We start from the raw sequence: 19062 nt of genomic DNA, 5'->3' as shown, positions 1-19062 counted from the left end.
GAAAATGGGATTATGGCTATTACTTAAAACCTGTACAACTTTGTCAGCAGAGCACTAACAAAAACAGTAACTATTCTAATGGAGGTAATAATGTAATTGAAGCTCCAGTATCATTTGCAATCAGCCTATAGTCAACCTTTGCTAGCTTTACACTGAGTGGTCCATGCTTCTGTTGTTAAGGTTGTAAATCCTTGAGGTCATTTGCTTCCAATAGAAAACAGTATGTTTCATCAAAATAAAAAATCCATTTCAGGGTATAACCATCTTTATCAACTTTAAAAACAAAAAACACAGGAGATAATATCTTTACGGTTTCTTTTTGACCCTTGAATCTCCACTAGTTAGCTTAACAGTGAAAAGCAGAGCAGTTCTTGAATGTACTAATTTTCAAATCTTCTTAAGGTCTTCAGACATCATGAAGGCTACTTCTTTTAATTATGAGACCGCTTGATCCTGAGAGCTTTGAAACATTAACGTGCAGAAAAAAAATGATTTATGAACCACCAAGACTTCCATGTTATATTAAAACATTCTCCTACCATATGCATATGAGTTCATTTGTATTATAGAACACGTATAATAGCAAAACAGATTATATTTCGATTCTGCAGATTTTGGAAATGCTCCTCAGGTGATCTGATGCATGCCCTAAAAACTACTATTACAAAGCAGTATTTTCCACTGACTTCTGTTCTAGTTAAATATTTAACAAAAAAACAATTCCTTGAGTGCCTACTATGTGACAGGCACTAAGTAGAAGGTTGAACAAAATAGACATGATGCTCACCCTCACAGAGTTTATAATCTTGTGTTGGAACATACTGATAGCTATTTTGGGAAAAGGGTTAGATTCCTACCTCATATCTTATTATCACAATAAAAGCCAAATTATAGCAAACATTTACATGAGAATTATTAGCAAATCTCAGGGAGCCTCAAACAAAAAAGGGTATTCATGTTATCTTGGGCTCAGAAAAGCCAACAGCAAAAGATATATAAAAAAAGAGAGAGAGACTAATGGATTAAAATAAACACAATCGTCAAAATAAAATAAACACAATCTTCTATTTACCAAGATAGTAATAAGTTTAAAAGGCAGGGGCACCTGGGTGGTTCAGCCGTTAAGCGTCTGCCTTCGGCTCAGGTCATCATCCCAGGGTCCTGGGATCAAGCCCCACATCAGGCTCCCTGCTCAGTGGGAAGCCTGCTTCTCCCTCTCCCACTCCCCCTGCTTCTGTTCCTGCTCTCGCTAACTCTCTCTCTGTCAAATAAATAAATAAAATCTTTAAAAAAAAAAAAAAAGAAGTTTAAAAGGCAAATGAGAAAAATCATTTCCAAAATGTGAACTCTACAACTCAATATAAAACCAAAAGCATACCGCCAGAAAAATGAAGAGATATGAAAAAACAATTCACAAAACAGGAAAAATGAATAACCAATAAACAAATGAAAAATGTAAATTTTACTGTAAAGCAAATAAATGCAGTTAAAAATTTATCAAGTTAACAATTATTTCTTTAAGCAACAACTATGTCGCATTAGCAAGGCTCCACAAGAATTGGGCACCCTATGCTCTGCTGTCAGGAATACAAATTGGTCCTACTCTCTGGCAGGGCAATCTGGAAACAACCATGAAAGCCTGCAAAATATGTCGACTCTGATCTGAAATTGATTCTACTAATAAGAATTACCTTAAGGAAAAAAATAAGAATGAACACCAAAAAAATCAGCCTGAAGAACATGCTCTAATGAACAAATAGTTAACCTACATGTATGACAAATTACTTTATATCCGTATATGGAATACTAAGTAACCCCCAAAAATACAGTTGCAACTTAACTGACACAAAAAGAAGCTCATGACATACTTAAGCAAAAATAAAGTTACGTACAATGTACAAAGTGGGCACATTAAGATACCCACCGGAAGACAGAACAAAGTATCAGAAAGTTAACAACTACCTCTAACTGGTGAGGCTGTAAATTACTTTCTCCTTCAGGCTTATCTACTTCTATAAAAGATACACCTGGGCTTAACAACATTTAAAAAAATAAAAAACCAACAAATGCTAAATCCCTATTTCAAAATCCCTCTTTAAAAAAAAAAAAAAAAGTCATGGTTTACAACTTAGTGGGGGAGAAAAGTAGGACCAGGAGGCAGGAATCGTGGGTTTTCATTCCAACTCAGCAGGCATCACCTACAGCACTTAATTTTTCTTCACATCTGTTTTGTCTACTATCAAATGGAAATAGGATGTACTATGATCCAACATGTCACATTTTAATGAATGAGACTTTAAGATCCCTTTCTGCTAAAAAAAAAATCCTACAGCTATAAATAACATCTGTAGTAATTTATTCAGCCATGGAAGAAGACTTTTATTCACTGTATCTTTTCTTTTTTTTTTTTTTAATGCTGCAAAACATTTCTTATAAACCCAGACTATAATACATACATTTCACATAGTAAGGCAGGCCTCAAAAATCCCAGAAGTTGAGCTCATTTCTAGCTGATCACAAGAGTTTTTCTCCACCTAACCTATTCTTTTGCAAATTTTCAAATTTATGTAAAAGTTGAAAGAACAGTATAATGGAAAAGCATTTATCCTTTATCCTTCACTGGTTAACATTTTGCTATTTTTGCATTCTCTCCATATGCACACACCAGCTTTTTTTTCTTTTTCTTTTTGGCAGAACTATTTGGAAATAAACTGAAGACATATTCACTATCTTTTTTTTTAGGTAGGCTCCACATCCAGTGTAGAGCCTAATGTGAAGCGTGAACTCCCAACCCTGAGATCAAGACCTGAGCTAAGATCAAGAGTCTGACACTTAACCGACTGAGCCATCCAAGCACCCCCATATTCACTATCTTTATTTATTTTTAGAGAGAGGGAGGGGGGCAGAGGGAGAGGGACAGAGAGAATCTTCAGCAGGCTCCACAGTCAGTGTGGAGCCCAACTTGGGGCTTGATCTCACAACCCTGAGATCATGATCTAAGCCAAAATCAAGAGTTGGATGCTCAACCAACTGAGCCACTCAGGTGCCCCCATATTCATTATCTTTTAAATCACTTTTCACTGCATAAAAACTCAAAGAAAATGTGTAGGTACTTGTTTATCTGATCTCAGGTTGAAAAGGGCCATTAGCCATGAAGGTAAATAAACATTATGGGAGAAAGATTTGCTAACAAAAAGGGAGGGGGGGCAGGGATAGCAAAAGGGTTAACACTATACTGTTAAAAGAGCATCAGAGAATTAGTTTATTATTTCTAAAACAAATATTTATTTAGTACCTACTAAGTGCCAGGAACTTCCGAATCTGAAGATTTAATGATAAGCAAAATACACAGTTAAAAAAAAAGATAAACTGGGGCGCCTGGGTGGCTCAGTCGTTAAGCGTCTGCCTTCAGCTCAGGTCATGATCCCAGGGTCCTGGGATCGAGCCCCGCATCGGGCTCCCTGCTCGGCGGGAAGCCTGCTTCTCCCTCTCCCACTCCCCCTGCTTGTGCTCTCTCTCTCGCTGTGTCTCTCTCTGTCAAATAAATAAATAAAATTAAAAAAAAAAAAAAAAAAGATAAACTCAGTAACAAAATAAGGGCATAATGCACAAACATGCATTTCACAAAAGGCAAGTAATAAACACAAGAAGAGGTTTGATTTTAGTAGAACCTTCTCATAAATTCACAATATACACTGTTTGAAATGTTACAAAATACAGTTACATAATAAAAGTAGTTCTCTCTAACATAATAGAATTACAGGTCAAACTATGGAGAGAAACCAAATGTGCATCAACTGATGAATAGATAAAGAAGTTGTGGCACAGGGTGCCTCAGTGGCTCAGTCGGTTAAGCATCTGCCTTGGGCTCAGGTCATGATCCTGGGGTCCTGGGATCGAGCCCCGAGTCAGACTCTCTGCCCAGCGGGGAGTCTGCTCCTCCCTCTCCCTCTGACCCTCCCCCCTGCTCTGCTCTGGCTGGTGCTCTCTCTCTAATGAATAAATTAAGAAAAAAAAAATCTCAAAAAAAAGAAAAATGTGGCACGTATATACAATGGAATATTACTCAGCCATCAAAAAAAAAATGAAATCTTGCCATTTTCAACAATGTGGATGGAGCTAGAGGGCATTATGCTAAGTGAAATAAGTCAGTCAGAGAAAGACAAATACCATATGATTGTACTCCTATGTGGAATCTAAGAAAGAAAACAGATGAACATATGGGAAGGGGGAAAAGAAAAAAAGGAGAGAGGGAAACAAGCAGTAAGGGATTCTTAAGGATAGGGAACAAACTGAGGGTCGATAAGGAAGGTGGGTGGGGGATGGGCTAGATGGGTGATGGGGATTAAGGAAGGCACTTGTGATGAGCACCGAGTGTTGCATGTAAGTGATGAATCAGTAAATTCTACTGCAGAAACCAATATTGCACCTTATGTTAACTAAAATTTAAATTTAAAAAAAAGAACTACAGATAATGTTTTTCCTCTGTATTTTCAAATTTTCTAAAGAAACTATGTTTTACATAAATTAGAAAAAAATTTATTTTCTTTATAAAAAGTATAAGCACGGTAATTGCAACTAAATTTAAGGGGATTATTTTAAATTTAATTTAAATTGAACAAAACTGTGGTTGTCTTGAGCACAACTGACCACATTTTACAGCCCAGGGAGCCAGTACAAAATGCTTGAGAGTTATTCAATAGCAATTTTTCTTTACAGCAGTCCTCAGATTGTTTTCATTTACCAAAAAGTCAAAAGTACTGACTTTAAAAGTCTGGAGCACTAAGTGTGTGGTTTTCAGTTTTGTTTAACAAAATTTTTACTTTCCCATAGCACTAACCTTTAGAGACTGGCATAATCGGACTTTCTTTTAGGCGCTGTGCCTGGATATGGCTAAATAAACATTAGACCAACCGACAACTCCGCAGGGGAAGAGAACAAATATTTACCTTCTTAGCATCTGCAGAAGACCTCAACCCTTCTGGCAGCGCGTGCACTACAGGTAAGACCGCAGCACTGACGCGCTGGAAATGGGGATCAGAAACCTGCTCCAGACGTGGTCGCTTGGATTCCAGTGAATCATGATCCACGGGGGATGGCCCTGGGTGAAACTGTTCATATCCAGTTCTCCTTTCTTGAGGCCTAATACATAAAAAGAAAAGAAACACTTGAAAATTATAAAATGATATACAACTTCCTGCTAACATCCCTGGTTGGACTTTGAAATAAATGGGAAAATTATGCTTACTATTAAAGTGAACCTCCTCCCCCCCAGAAGAAGAATGTACATAAAGTGCTATTAAACTTCTAATTCTAATAAAAAAAAGTTTCTTCAGGGGAGATGGGAGTGGCAGTAGTAAAGTGAAAGACATAACAAAAGATTTCAATCTGCAGAAAATTTAGAGTTGCTGAGGAATATCCCTAAAACATTATTTTTAAACCTATGCCGTAATAATTGAATTTAGTACGATCTAGACTAGAAGAGCCACCATTTTGAACCAATAATAAAAACAAGCAGGAAAAAACAAATCTCCCAGCAACTGTACATGGAAACATAAATGACTTGAGTTGTGAGGTACTAAGACTTAAAGATGAGTCTCTTGAGTGGAAATGTAACATTGCTTCGAAATTTTGACCCCCAAAATACGCATTCTGCCTAGTTTCTACAAGTACATAAGCATCTTAAGTGTCAGGAATCTGTCTCTGATTCCTTTAAATGAGTACTGTGTGCGGATATTCATTAATTTCACTTTCCCTTTCCTACCAAAGTATTTACAGAAGCAACATTTTACTTTGTGGCCAAGCTTTAAACAAATGTTTCACAAAACATTTCTCAATGAAAAGGATTATCACTGGGTTTCCTATTTTTTTTAACTTTTTTTTTTTAAGAGAGGGGGACAGAGGGAGGGTGGGCAGAGAGAGTGGGAGAGAGAATCCCAAGCAGGCTCCACACCCAGCATGGAGCCCAATGTGGGACTCAATCCCACAACCCTAAGACCATGACCTGGAACGAAATCTAGAGTCAGGTGCCCAACAGATTGAGACACCCAGGCACCCCACCACTAGGTTTCCTTTTTAGAAGAGATGATGAAATAAACCCTGAGGTCTATAAAATTATTATATTTCAAAAATCTGCGAGTGCCTGGTTGGCTGAGTCAGTTAAGCGTCTGCCTTCAGCTCAGGTCATGATCCCACAGTCCTGGTATCAAGCTCAGCATCGGGATCCCTGCTCAGCAGGGAGTCAGCTTCCCCCTCTCCCTCTGCCGACTCCCGCTTGTGCTCTCTCTCTCTCTCAAATAAATAAATATTTTTTTAAAAATCTGAAATCTCATTCAAGACATAAATCCCACTATCTTCTTAAAATTCACAATGATGTCACAAAATATAGTGCAGTAGAAAGCCTTAGGAAGAAGACAAGGATGGCTGCTTTGGCCACTTTTTTTTTTTTTTAAAGATTTTATTTATTTATTTGCCAGAGAGAGAGACAGCGAGAGAGGGAACACAAACAGGGGGAGTGGGAGAAGGAGAAGCAGGCTTCCCGCTGAGCAGGGAGCCCAATGTGGGGCTCGATCCCAGAACCCCAAGATCATGACCTGAGCCGAAGGCAGATGCTTAACGACTAAGCCACCCAGCCGCCACCTGCTTTTGCCACTTGTATTCAATATAGTATTGGGAGTTCTTGTCAGAACATTCAGCAAGAAAAAGAAATAAAAGGCCTCCAAATCTGAAAGGAAGACATAAAGTATTTCTATTGAGATGACATGATCTCATATGTAGAAAAATATCAAGAATCCACCAAAAAAAAGTTAGAGCTCATAAATGAATAAAGCAAAACTACAGGATATAAATTCAACGTGCAAAAATCAGTTGTATTTCTATATAACAGCAATGAACAATCTGAAAATGAAATTAAGAAAACAATTCCAGGGATGCCTGGGTGGCTCAGTCATGGTTAAGCATCTGCCTTCAGCTCAGGTCGTGATCCCAGGGTCCTGGGATGGGGCCCAGCATCAGGCTCCCTGCTCCGTGGGAAACCTGCTTCTCCCTCTCCCCCTCCCCCTGCTTCTGTTCCCTTTCTCGCTGTGTCTCTCTCTGGCAAATAAATAAACTCTTAAAAAAAAAAAAAGAAAGAAAGAAAGAAAAGAAAACAATTCCATTTATAATAGCATCACCCAAAGAACAAAAGTTAGGAATAAATTTGACCAAGGCCCAAAACTTATACACTGAAAACCACAAAACATTGCTGAATTAAGGAAAACTGAAATTAATACTAAGACATCTCATACTCATGTACTAAAAGCCTTAGTAATGTTAAGATGACAATACTACACAAAGCTATCTACATATTCAATGCAATCTCTATCAAAATCCCTGTGGTGTTTTTTTTTGACAAATAGAAAACCCCACCATAGGGCGCCTGGGTGGCTCAGTCGTTAAGCGTCTGCCTTCAGCTCAGGTCATGATCCCAGGGTCCTGGGATCGAGCCCCACATCGGGCTCCCCGCTCTGCAGGAAGCCTGCTTCTCCCTCTCCCACTCCCCCTGCTTGTGTTCCCTCTCTCGCTGTGTCTCTCTCTGTCAAATAAATAAAAAAAATCTTTAAAAAAAAAAAAGAAAACCCCACCATAAAATTCATATGGAATCTCAAAGGACCCCCAATAGCCAAAACAATCCTGGAAAAGAAATAAAGTTAGAACTCCTACTTTGCAATTTCACAACTTACTACAAGGCTACAGTAATCAAGAGTGTGGTACTGACATAAGGGTAGACATACAGACCAAGGCAATAGAATTTAAAGCCAAGAAATAAACTCCCACATCTATCATTAGTTGACTTTTAACAAGTGTGCCAAGACTATTCAATGGGGGAAAGAACCATCTCTTCAACATATGGTACTGGGGAAACTACATATCCTCATGCAAAAGAAAGAGGATGGACCCTTATGATAGACCATCTGCAAAATTAACTCAAAATAGATTACAGATTTCAAAGGTAAGACCAAAAACTCTAAAACTCCTTGAAAAAAACACAGAGAGAAATCTTCCTGACCTTGGATTTTGCAATGAATTCCTGGATATCAAACCAAAAGTCCAGGAAACAAAAGAAAAAAAAAAAACACGGATAAATTGGAGTTCATCAAAATTTCAAACTTTAGTACATCAAAGGACACTATCTAGAGAGTGAAAAGAAAACCTAGAAAATGGGAGAAGTTATTTGCAAATCATGTATTTGATATGCTTTTTATAAAGATTTTATTCATTTATTTGAGAGAGAGAGAGCACAAGCGGGGGAAGGAACAGAGGGAGAGGGAGACTCCCCACTGAGCAGGGAGCCTGACTCAGGGCTTGATGCCAGGACCCCAGGATCATGACCTAAGCTCAAGGCAGACACTCAACTGATTGAGCCACCCAGGTGCCCCTTGAAAAGCTTTTCATATTCAGAATATATAGAACTCCTTCCCACAACTGAACAATAAAAAGACAACCCCTCAAAAAAAAAAAAAAAGAAAAATGGGCAAAGGATTTGATAGACATTTCTCCAAAGATATACAAATGCATATGGCCAAAAACTCATGAAAAGATGGTCAACATCATTCATCATTATGGGAACACAAATCAAAAACCACAATGAGGTACCATTTAATACCCAGTAGAGAGGCTTAACTTGTTTTAAGAAAGGGGGGGGATTACAAGTGTTTACAAAGACGTGGAAAAATTGGAACCTCGTGCACTACCACTGGGAATGTAAAACTATATAGCCACAAAATTTTACAGTTCTTCAAAAAGCTATACAAAGAATTACTGTACGACACAGCAATTCCACCTGGATGTATGAGGTATATATCAAAAAGTACTGAAAACAGGGACTCTGATACAAAGGTACTGAAAACGGACTCAAACAGACACTTGTACAACAAAATTCAAAGCAGCATTATTCACAGTAGCCGAAAGGAAACAACCCTTGTCCACCGACAAAGGGATAAACAAAATGTAGTATATAGATCATCCAGCAGACAATTATTCTGCCACAAAAAGGAATGAAGTTCTGACACATGCTACAATATGGATAAACCTTAAAAACATTATGCTAAGTGAAATAACCCAGACACAAAAGGACAATCATTGTATGACTCCATTTGTGTGAAATAATTCATTGAGAAAGAAAGTAGATTAGAAGTTACCAGGGACTGAGGGGGGCGGGGAATTACTGCCTAATGGGAACAGAGTTTCTCTCTGGGGTAATGAAAAAGTTCTGGAAATAGTGGTGATGGTCGCACAACATGGATGCACTTAATGCCACTAAACTGGAACATTTAAAAATGGGTAAAATGGCAAATTTATGTTACATATATTTTCCCACAATAAAAAAGTTCACACACAAATTAATTCTTAGAATCATGACTAATAAAGACTAGCCTAGGAACTAAAGAGAGATCCGAAAGGCTAACACAAAAATTTTATATTAGAAGGTTACTATTACTTGAAAGGATGATTTATACTTTTTCACCACTCTTTTCCATTCACTCAACTCGCTGGACTCTGACTTAATCCCCCATCGCTTGTTTCATGGTTATTACAAGAGGTCACCACTCACTAAAGTCAGCAATGACCTCCTGAAACTGAAAGCAAAAGAATATTTTTAGACATATGCTGACCTGTCCTTTACTTACTCTTTCCTTCCTGAAACTCTCCCGCCTCTCGGGTTCCAGGACACTGGAACACCCTGCTTGTCGTGGTCTAACCTAACAGTCTTCTGCTGGCACACGCGACAGTTCTCCACAGGGAACACGAGCACAGATCATTTTAAAACTGTCAACTTCCAGAGATCCTGAGCTTCCTTATCCACTCTTCACCTACGCTGACTACTGAATAACAAACCTGGAGCTCTCCGCTTCTCCCACAACTGCGCTTCTCTCGATGCGCACACATAGAAAGCTTCCGGCTCACCCTTCTTGGACCTTTCACGGAAGCACTGGCCCCCCAAGTGTATGTACCTCCAGGGCTGCAAAGAAACAAATCCTTTTGCAAGCCAACAGTTCCCAAACGTCTGCCTTCAACAAAATTGAAGAACTTAACTTGTTAACTAACATTTTCGTCTCAGATAAATATGTGATTTAGGATATATACCTCGTAAGAAATTATTTTTGTGGTTAAGGTTTCGTGGTACCTTCATCAAAATAAAAAATCAGAACAGAGTATATGCTGCCTTTATTCTATCAATGGGTAATATGTTGAAAACAGCCCCATCTATCTCATTAAAATGCATGGATGCATTTCCATGAAATTTTACTTATATTTGATAAATTTGTTTGTTTTCTTAAATGACTGCTGTTTTGATATTGAAATAGTATTTCAATCCAGAAGTTTCTTTAATAGATCATCTTTTAGAAACAGATATTTTACATGTTGTTGTTGTAAGATAGGTTGATCAATAAATGACTCTGAATAACCAAAACGAATCACATTAGGATACATTTTGTGAAAAAAAGAAGAATGAACATATGAGTTCCAAGGGAAAAAGGAACAAAATAAGAAGTTCTGTTAGAGACAAGTTTGTTCATATATGGTATCATTTTAAGTGGATGAGGGTATCAAATCACTGTGGTATTTAGATTCTACCAGATACGTTTAAAAATGTATCACAGCAGTTTTGCTTTAAAATGCCAATATTTTCAATATGACAAATTATATTCATCTTTTAAGACATATAAAAAACTTTAGATGTCAACTTAAAAATGTACAATACAGCTTTTCAAAATTCTTTTGAGAAATATGCAAGTAACCTGTTTGAAGACCACTATTTCAAAATCATTTTCCTTTCTCTCTCTCTTCTTCAGAGGCTTCCGTCTCATGGTATCTTTAGATGTTGGGGACCCTCTGGGTTCATCTTTAAACTCTAGCCCTTCTCATTTTCCGCCCTCCCTGGATCACATGTACCGATCTGGATCCTCCCCTGAGCATGTTAGATACATCTCCACCTGGATGTTTCACAGGAACCTCAAACTTAACTCATACCAAACTCAAGCTGTCTTTCCCTTGTTGGTCTTTTCTTGATCTCTATCCTGGTGTCACGGCAATCGAACCAACAGCCATCCCACAAGCTAGAAACCTAAGATTCATCCAGTCTCCTCCCTCGCCTTTGCTAACTGCTACGACTTGGTGGCCTCACCTCCTGACCCCAGCCTGTCTTGTCTCAAACTCCATTTCACTGCCCTACCTTATGCCTGCACTCTCTCTCTTTCAGGTCTCTCACATGTTCTCTCCACTTCTAGTCTATCCATCTCAAATTCATCCCCCCCAGTGCAGCCAGAGGTCATTTATCAGAAACAAGCATCCAGCATTAGGCTAAAGCCCCAGCCCCTCAACACAACACTTAGAATCAGGGCCAGTGCTGGCCTGCAAGAAAATTACGTGTGAAATGTCTATAAGCAAATGCAACGCACTGGTACACAGGGCCTGGCCAACTGCCCAAGCAGGATTTCAGCCCTCAGTTTTCCCCTCAACCTACAAAAGTTAACTTCCAAGTATTATATTTTACCTCTAGTGAATCTGCCTATGAGATTTACCGAAGCCAGAAGGTAGAATACACCCAGTGCTAGAGAAGAACACAAGGCTACCAGGACACAGGACAATTAAGACAAACACTGAGTATAGAAAGCTCTCTTTCCATCAAGAAATCAGGCTAAGGGCGCCTGGGTGGCTCAGTCAGTTAAGTGTCTGCCTTCGGCTCAGGTCATGGTCTCGGGGTCCTGGGATCAAGCCCCATGTCAGGCTCCCCACTCAGCAGGGAGTCTGCTTCTCCCTGTCCCTCTGCCCCACCCCCCACTCATGTGTGCGCTCTCTTTCAAATAAATAAAATCTTTTAAAAAAAAGAAAGAAAAGAAAAAAGAAATCAGGCTATTTCCCATTTCAGCTTGCATATCCTTTTTACAAGAACAAAGCTACTCATGGATAAATAAATGTATAATTTAACCATTTAAAATTTCAAAAACAAATATAATTTTATATTGAAGTCCTGGGGGAGTTAAGCATGAAAACTGCATTTTAAATGAACATATTGCCTTTTAAAAACTAAAACCAGTGGAAAGGTACTGCCACTCTGGAAACAGTCTAGTCATTTCTCCAATGGCAAACAAACAGAGAACTATCATATGATAAAGCAATTCTACTCGTAGGCATGTTCTCAAGAGAAAGGAAAATCCATGGTCACATAAAAATGTGTGCATGAATGTTCCTAGCAGCATTATTCATAACAGTCAAAAAGTGAAAACTTGGGGTGCCTGGGTGGTTCAGTTGTTAAGCGTCTGCCTTTGGCTCAGGTCATGATCCCAAGGTCCTGGGATCGAGCCCCACATCGGGCTCCCTGCTCCGCGGGAAGCCTGCTTCTCCCTTTCCCCCCCCACCCCCCCCACTTGTGTTCCCTTGCTCGCTGTCTCTCTCTCTGTCAAAATAAATAAATAAAATCTTCAAAAAAAAAAAAGTGAAAACTCAAGTATCTATCAATTGATGAATGGATAAATGAGGTATAAAAAAAATCAGCTTTTCACACTAAAAAATCTCTATAGACTTTTAAACTTAGAAGCTCTTACATTTTACTGACTTCCATGACCTCTTAATATCATCTTTAAATATCTTTAAAACAAATTAAAGTTATTAATTGGGTTTTTACTATAATATACCTATACCCTATCATTTTAATTTTTTTTTTTTAAAGATTTTATTTGACAGAGAGAGAGACAGTGAGAGAGGAAACACAAGCAGGGGGAGTGGGAGAGGGAGAAGCAGGCTTCCCGCAGAGCAGGGAGCCTGATGTGGGGCTCAATCCCAGGACCCTGGGATCATGACCTGAGCCCAAGGCAGACGCTTAACGACTGAGCCACCCAGGCACCCCTCATTTTAATTTTAAAGAAAAGATAACCCTCATTTAAGGGGAATATGTCATAAGGTCCATAGTTATTCAAAACAGTGGTCCACAAAAATCATCTAGAATTACATCAACTGATTTTAGTTATGCCTAGCTATGGAAGGCTATTCTCTGAAACAAAATTTATTTCATCTAAATTTTCAAATTTACAAGCATGATTTGGCTTCTCTTGCTGCTCAAAGGAAAGCCAATTATCTGAATTTCAGTGAATCTTTTATAATATCTGAAACTACCTCAACTGTTCTGCATCTGTTCATCTAAATATCCAAATATTCTAATTATGTGGACTAATTTTTCTGAATCTAGAAAATGTGATTGATGATATTCACCCAGAAATGACTCATATTTTAAGAGCACAGTTTATAAAATGACATAGATTTGCTAACCAAAAAATGCCAGGAATACAGAACAAAACTAAGTAGCAAATCACCCCACATCCACCACACAGAAACAATGCCAAAATTAGATGAATCCCATTCCCAGTCATCATTTGTATTCTTATATACAGATGAATGGATGTATAGGCAAAAATAAAGCAACGAAAGAATCACATACAATATTTTTTTAAGTGAAGATTATTTGGTTTGTTTTTATTCAGCTATTAAGAGAAAAAATAAAATGAAGTAAAGCTTAAAAGAAGGAATTGCTGGAGTGCCTGGGTGGCTCAGTCGGTTAAGCATCTGCCTTCGGCTCAGGTCATGGTCCCAGGGTCCTGGGATCCAGTCCTACATCAGGCTCCCTGCTCAGGGGAAGCCTGCTTCTCCCTCTCCCGCTCCCCCTGCTTGTGCTCTCTCTCTCTCAAATAAATAAATCTTTAAAAAAAAAAGAAGAAGGAATTGCTGTACTTCAGGCAAATGCTCCTTTACCACAAGAAATTAGTTCCTAAAAAATTACTGCTAAAGGGTAAGGGGAAAACTATGAAAAGCATTAGATGGGAATTTTTTTATTAACCTAACAATTCCATTTTAGAGGCATACTCCAGGCGTACTCTTCAAGTGCATATCTTTAACCAGTCTCCCAATACCCACATTACCTCTAGATCCTGTAGTTATATCACTTTCTACTTTCTCAAGATTTGCTATTGACGTTCAGTGATGGAACCACAGTTCATCTAGGTGTCTCCCATAGACTTTTTACGTACAGGGGTGTGTGGCTTTACTACAGTCCTTTCACCATGGCTTCCATTCTTTGACAGGATTCCATCACCTAGAAATTCTTCAAGAAGTTTTAGATGATCAGTGCTTTCACGTCTAAAACTGTCTGCCTGTTGCTTTTATTCTTAAAATTAAGCGGCATATAATATTCTTAGATGTCAGTGTCGTTTTATAGCTACTGCTACACTATCTTCTAACACTGTAGCCTGAAGCCAGACTCTTTCCTCCCTGTCAAGGATTTCCTTTGCTTCCTGGATTCCTGATTATTTTAGTTATCCTTGAACTTCAAGAACTGAACCAGGACCTGTCTTAGTGTTGATCATTCTGTGTAAGTGATCCCCGGAGCAAGGTATGCCCTATCAGTCTACAGAGTTCTTCCTTCACTTTACCAGGAAAAAAGCATTCTTTTTAAATTATGAATATTATTTCCTTTCCTTTACAGGTTCTCCACCTAGAAACATATGTTCTTATGATATGTTGGATGATTTTAATTTATTCTCCATATTTACCAACTTCTTTCTAATTGCTTTAATTTCTATCCTTTTCTTCTGCATCCACTCTGATTATCTCTGGACTTTCTTGCACGACAAAGGTCTAACCTTAGCCACACCTGTTTTAGTCCTTGTTCTTACTTATTTTATATATCGAATTTATAATGGTGAGCTTGGGAGCACTGGAATGTCCAATCTTTCATTTTATCTAACTGGGTTGCCTTGTACCTTTTAAAGACCTTATTATTAATTTTAAGTTCTCCTCTAGCGCGTAGCACTTAGGGGGCAGGTTCTTCAGTTTCCATCTTCTTACCCGTAGGGGGCTTTATTTTTGACACTCTGTATTGCTTTCTTTACTGTTCTTTTCAAGGCATATCTCTGCCATGTTTGTGGCATTATTACCCTACTGCTCAGGTACCACACATGTGCAGCCCTACCCAGATTTTCTCTGGTATAGAATGGTGGGGCGGGGGGGCGGGGGGGGGTCCTTTGCCTGGCATTTGTCTACAGATAGAGGACTGGGTTTGGCTTTCTATATTTTTCTACAGCCTGAGGGAACAGGGAAATGGGGCAAAGGAGAGGAAAACTTGGCTGGGGCTATGATAGCCTTTGTTGAGGATCCTGGTTTCCTCTACAAGACAGACATGTAAACAGTCCTGAGGGCTTTGGCTCATCACTTTGGAAAAAAACACACCATGCCTGCCCTTCCTGCAAGATGGCACAATGGGAGGGCGCCTGGGTGGCTCAGTTGTTAAGCGACTGCCTTCGGCTCAGGTCATGATCCTGGAGTCCCTGGATCGAGTCCCGCATCGGGCTCCCTGCTCGGCAGGGAGTCTCCTTCTCCCTCTGACCCTCCCCCCTCTCATGTGCTCTCTCTCATTCTCTCTCTCTCAAATAAATAAATAAAAGCTTTAAAAAAAAAAAAAAAAAAAGATGGCACAATGGGAATTCCCAAGCAAACAATTCACCACCACTAAACCTTCACCATGTATGTTTTTCTCAAATTCGGGAGTATTTATGAGAAACCCTAGGATTTTACTGACCCTCTTTCTTTCTTCAACACTGCTTCTTTGAGAGTAGAAGTAGGAACTAGGAGGCCAAGTCATGCAAGATTCTTCTAAGTCCTCTCTTGAGTGCCACTTTTCCAAGTTTATGGCAGTGGCTATATGCCTTTCCTTTTTTTTTTTTTTTTTTTTAAAGATTTTATTTTTTATTTATTTATTCAACAGAGAGAGAGAGAGACAGCAAGAGAGGGAACACAAGCGGGGGGGGGGAGAGTGGGAGAGGGAGAAGCAGGCTTCCTGCGGAGCAGGGAGCTGGATGCGGGGCTTGATCCCAGGACCCAGGGATCATGACCTGAGCTGAAGTCAGACGCTTAACCAACTGAGCCACTCAGGCACCCCGACCTTTCCTTCTTTATACAGGGTGATTTTTAGCCTTTCTGAAGAGCTATTTTTGTATATTTGCTAGATATTGTGGAGGAGGGTGATCTGAATTCTCTCCACAACCTTCACCAAGAAATGTATTTTATAATAATTTTAAACACAGCCAAATAATCTCAATCCTTTTATCATCTTCAAACCTAAATAGTAAACATATTTTTAAAATAGAAAATCAGGTTCTTTATAAAATTGCTGAAACAAGAAAGCCAGAAAGGAGATTTAATAAAAGCAGCTCAACATACTTTAGATTAAGAGCAAGGATGGGGTATGGAGAGAGCAGAGATGGTAAGGACATTGGGGAAAATGAATGTCTACCATGAACAGGGCCAACAAATACTCTCCTTTGAGGATGCTGCCATTACTAGTCTCATTATTACAAGTGAGAAAACTAAAGTTTAAAGAATCTGAATCAGTAATTTCCAACTGTAGCTGCAAATGAAAATGACCTGGGAAACTCTAGACATACACGAATGCCTGGGCCCAATCCCAGGAACTGATTTAATTCTTCTGAGACGGGGCTTGGGCATCAAGTTTAAAAACCAAGGTGGTTCTAATATGCAGCCTAAATTAAGAACAGCGGCTTACACACACGACCAAGGCTACAAGCTGACCAGGACCACAGCTTAGCTCTACCTCCCTTCCCACCACACAGCACCAACTGTGAACTCTGGAAACAAGTTCTAAAAGGGTTTTTTAACTATTATGAGAACTACTCCAAAAGATCAACAAATAAACGATAAATGACCCATCATGGCTTGGTTATAAAATTCTTTAAAAAACCACATTAAACCCAATGGCACACTTGTGAAGTACACACACACCTGAGAGATTCCGTCCTAGACGGGAACACAAAAGAGCGCCATTACCTGTCTGAACCTGGGTGAAATTCTGAAAGCAGGGAGGGCCGTCTGCGAAGCTGCTGCTGCTGCAGGAGCTGTGATGCCTGGCTGACTTCGAGATGAGAAGAACGATAATCAGGGACTGCAAATTCCTAGTATTAAAACAATCATAAATTACTTATTAGCCAAAAAGTGAAAAGCGTCATGAAAGTAAACCAAGTATAAATGCACAGAGGCAGTGATGGGCCACTAAGTATGGAAGGAAACAGCAATGATGATTTCCATCCTTCACTGATCTGATTCTTCCCCATCAACCTAAAATAATCAACATTTCAACTCCGTATCGTTCAAAAGAATTCAAAATGAAATTTGGTGTTCAGTCTATCGTTGACTCATTCTCCTAATAACATGCATTACGGTAACTCCCGATCTATACTTTCAAGCAGTAAGATCTCAAACTCTTGTGTTCAATATGAAATCCTAAAAAGCAGTCCAAACTTAAATTCAAAAATGGGTGAGCTGGAAGGGCCACAGAAGCCACTGAGTTAGATCCATGTACATTTACAAATGAAAAGACAGAAGCCCAGAGACTCAACCTGCTAGTTAAAAGTAATAGTTTCTCCATCATTCCAGGGGGGTGTTTTTTTTTTGTTTTCGTTTTTGTTTTTTCTCAGACTGAGAGAGAGCGCACAAGCAGGGAGAGCTGCAAGCAGAGGGAGAAGGAGGTTCCCCGCTAAGCAAGGAGCCCGATGTGGGACTCAATCCCAGGACCCTGAGATCATGACCTGAGCTGAAGGCAGAGGCTTAACCGACTGAGCCACCCAGGCATCCCCAGGTGGGTGTTTTTAATGTTTGTTTTCCTACTTTTGACTTTTTGTTGAAAAGACAAAAGCTTCTTTTCAAAAGAAACCTATTAATGCTAACAATCATAAACAGATACTTATACCTAAAACTGCCAAATAACCCAGGAATTCTTCTCCTACATATATACACGAGGTAATTAAAAGCGTATGTCCACACACAAAACTTGGTATACAAATTTTCAAAGCAGTGTATTCACAATAGCCAAAAAGTAGAAAGAATCCAAATGCCCAGTGACTCATGATGGATAAATAAAATGTGGTGTATCCTCCTGGGTATTTACCCCAAAGATACAAAAGTAGGGACCCGAAAGGGTACGTGCACCCCGATGTTTATAGCAGCAATGTCCACAATAGCCAAACTGTGGAAAGAGCCAAGATGTCCATCAACAGATGAATGGATAAAGAAGATGTGGTATATATATACAATGGAATATTATGCAGCCATCAAAAGGAATGAGATCTTGCCATTTGCAACGACATGGATGGAACTGGAGGGTATTATGCTGAGCGAAATAAGTCAAACAGAGAAAGACATGTATCATATGACCTCACTGATATGAGGAATTCTTAATCTCAGGAAACAAACTGAGGGTTGCTGGAGTGGGGGGTGGGGTGGGAGGGATGGGGTGACTGGGTGATGGACACTGGGGAGGGTATGTGCTCTGGTAAGCGCTGTGAATTGTGCAAGACTGTTGAATCTCAGATCTGTACCTCTGAAACAAATAATGCAATATATGTTAAGAAAGAAAAAAAGAAGAAGAATGTAGCAGGAGAGGAAGAATGAAGGGGGGGAAATCGGAGGGGGAGAAGAACCATGAGAGACGATGGACTCTGAAAAACAAACTGAGGGTTCTAGAGGGGAGGGGGGTGGGAGGATGGGTTAGCCTGGTGATGGGTATTGAGGAGGGCACGTTCTGCATGGAGCACTGGGTGTTATGCACAAACAATGAATCATGAAACACTATATCTAAAACTAATGATGTAATGTATGGGGATTAACATAACAATAAAAAAATTTAAAAAAAAATGTGGTGTATCTATACAGTGGGATGTTATTCAACCATATCAAGGAATGAAATATGGTACAACCCAGATGAACCTAGAAAATATAATGCTAACTAAAAACAGACATAAAAGGCCACATATTTGATGATTCCAGTTATATAAAATGTCTATAAGTAACAAATCAACAGAGACAGAAAGCAGATTAGTGGTTGCCAGGGGAAGGAGGGAAGAGGGGAATTGGGATTAACTAGTATGAGGTATGAGTTTCATTTTGGGTGACAGAAAAGTTCTGGAAGGGGTGCCTGGGTGGCTCAGTTAAGTGTCTGCCTTTAGCTCAGGACATGAT

The 19062-nt window shown here is 39.3% G+C and overlaps 1 protein-coding gene across 19 annotated transcripts in view; it reads right to left on the bottom strand.

Moving 5' to 3' along the window:
• The window catches only part of NCOR1 (nuclear receptor corepressor 1), a 157753-nt gene that overhangs the window by 108268 nt on the left and 30423 nt on the right, over positions 1–19062 (bottom strand). For all 19 annotated transcript variants that reach the window (XM_078067955.1, XM_078067963.1, XM_078067956.1 and 16 more), the window contains exons 3-4: positions 16876–17000; positions 4950–5142 (exon numbers count right to left, since the gene is read on the bottom strand). In XM_078067955.1, the coding sequence (XP_077924081.1) occupies positions 4950–5142; positions 16876–17000 (318 nt within the window). The remainder of the gene's footprint in view (positions 1–4949; positions 5143–16875; positions 17001–19062) is intronic.

The sequence above is a fragment of the Halichoerus grypus genome, chromosome 2, assembly GCF_964656455.1.
Source record: "Halichoerus grypus chromosome 2, mHalGry1.hap1.1, whole genome shotgun sequence".
NCBI classification, from domain to species: Eukaryota; Metazoa; Chordata; class Mammalia; order Carnivora; family Phocidae; genus Halichoerus; species Halichoerus grypus.
The sequence above is the reverse complement of the archived record's forward strand: the minus strand, read 5'-3'. Positions and strand labels throughout refer to the sequence as shown.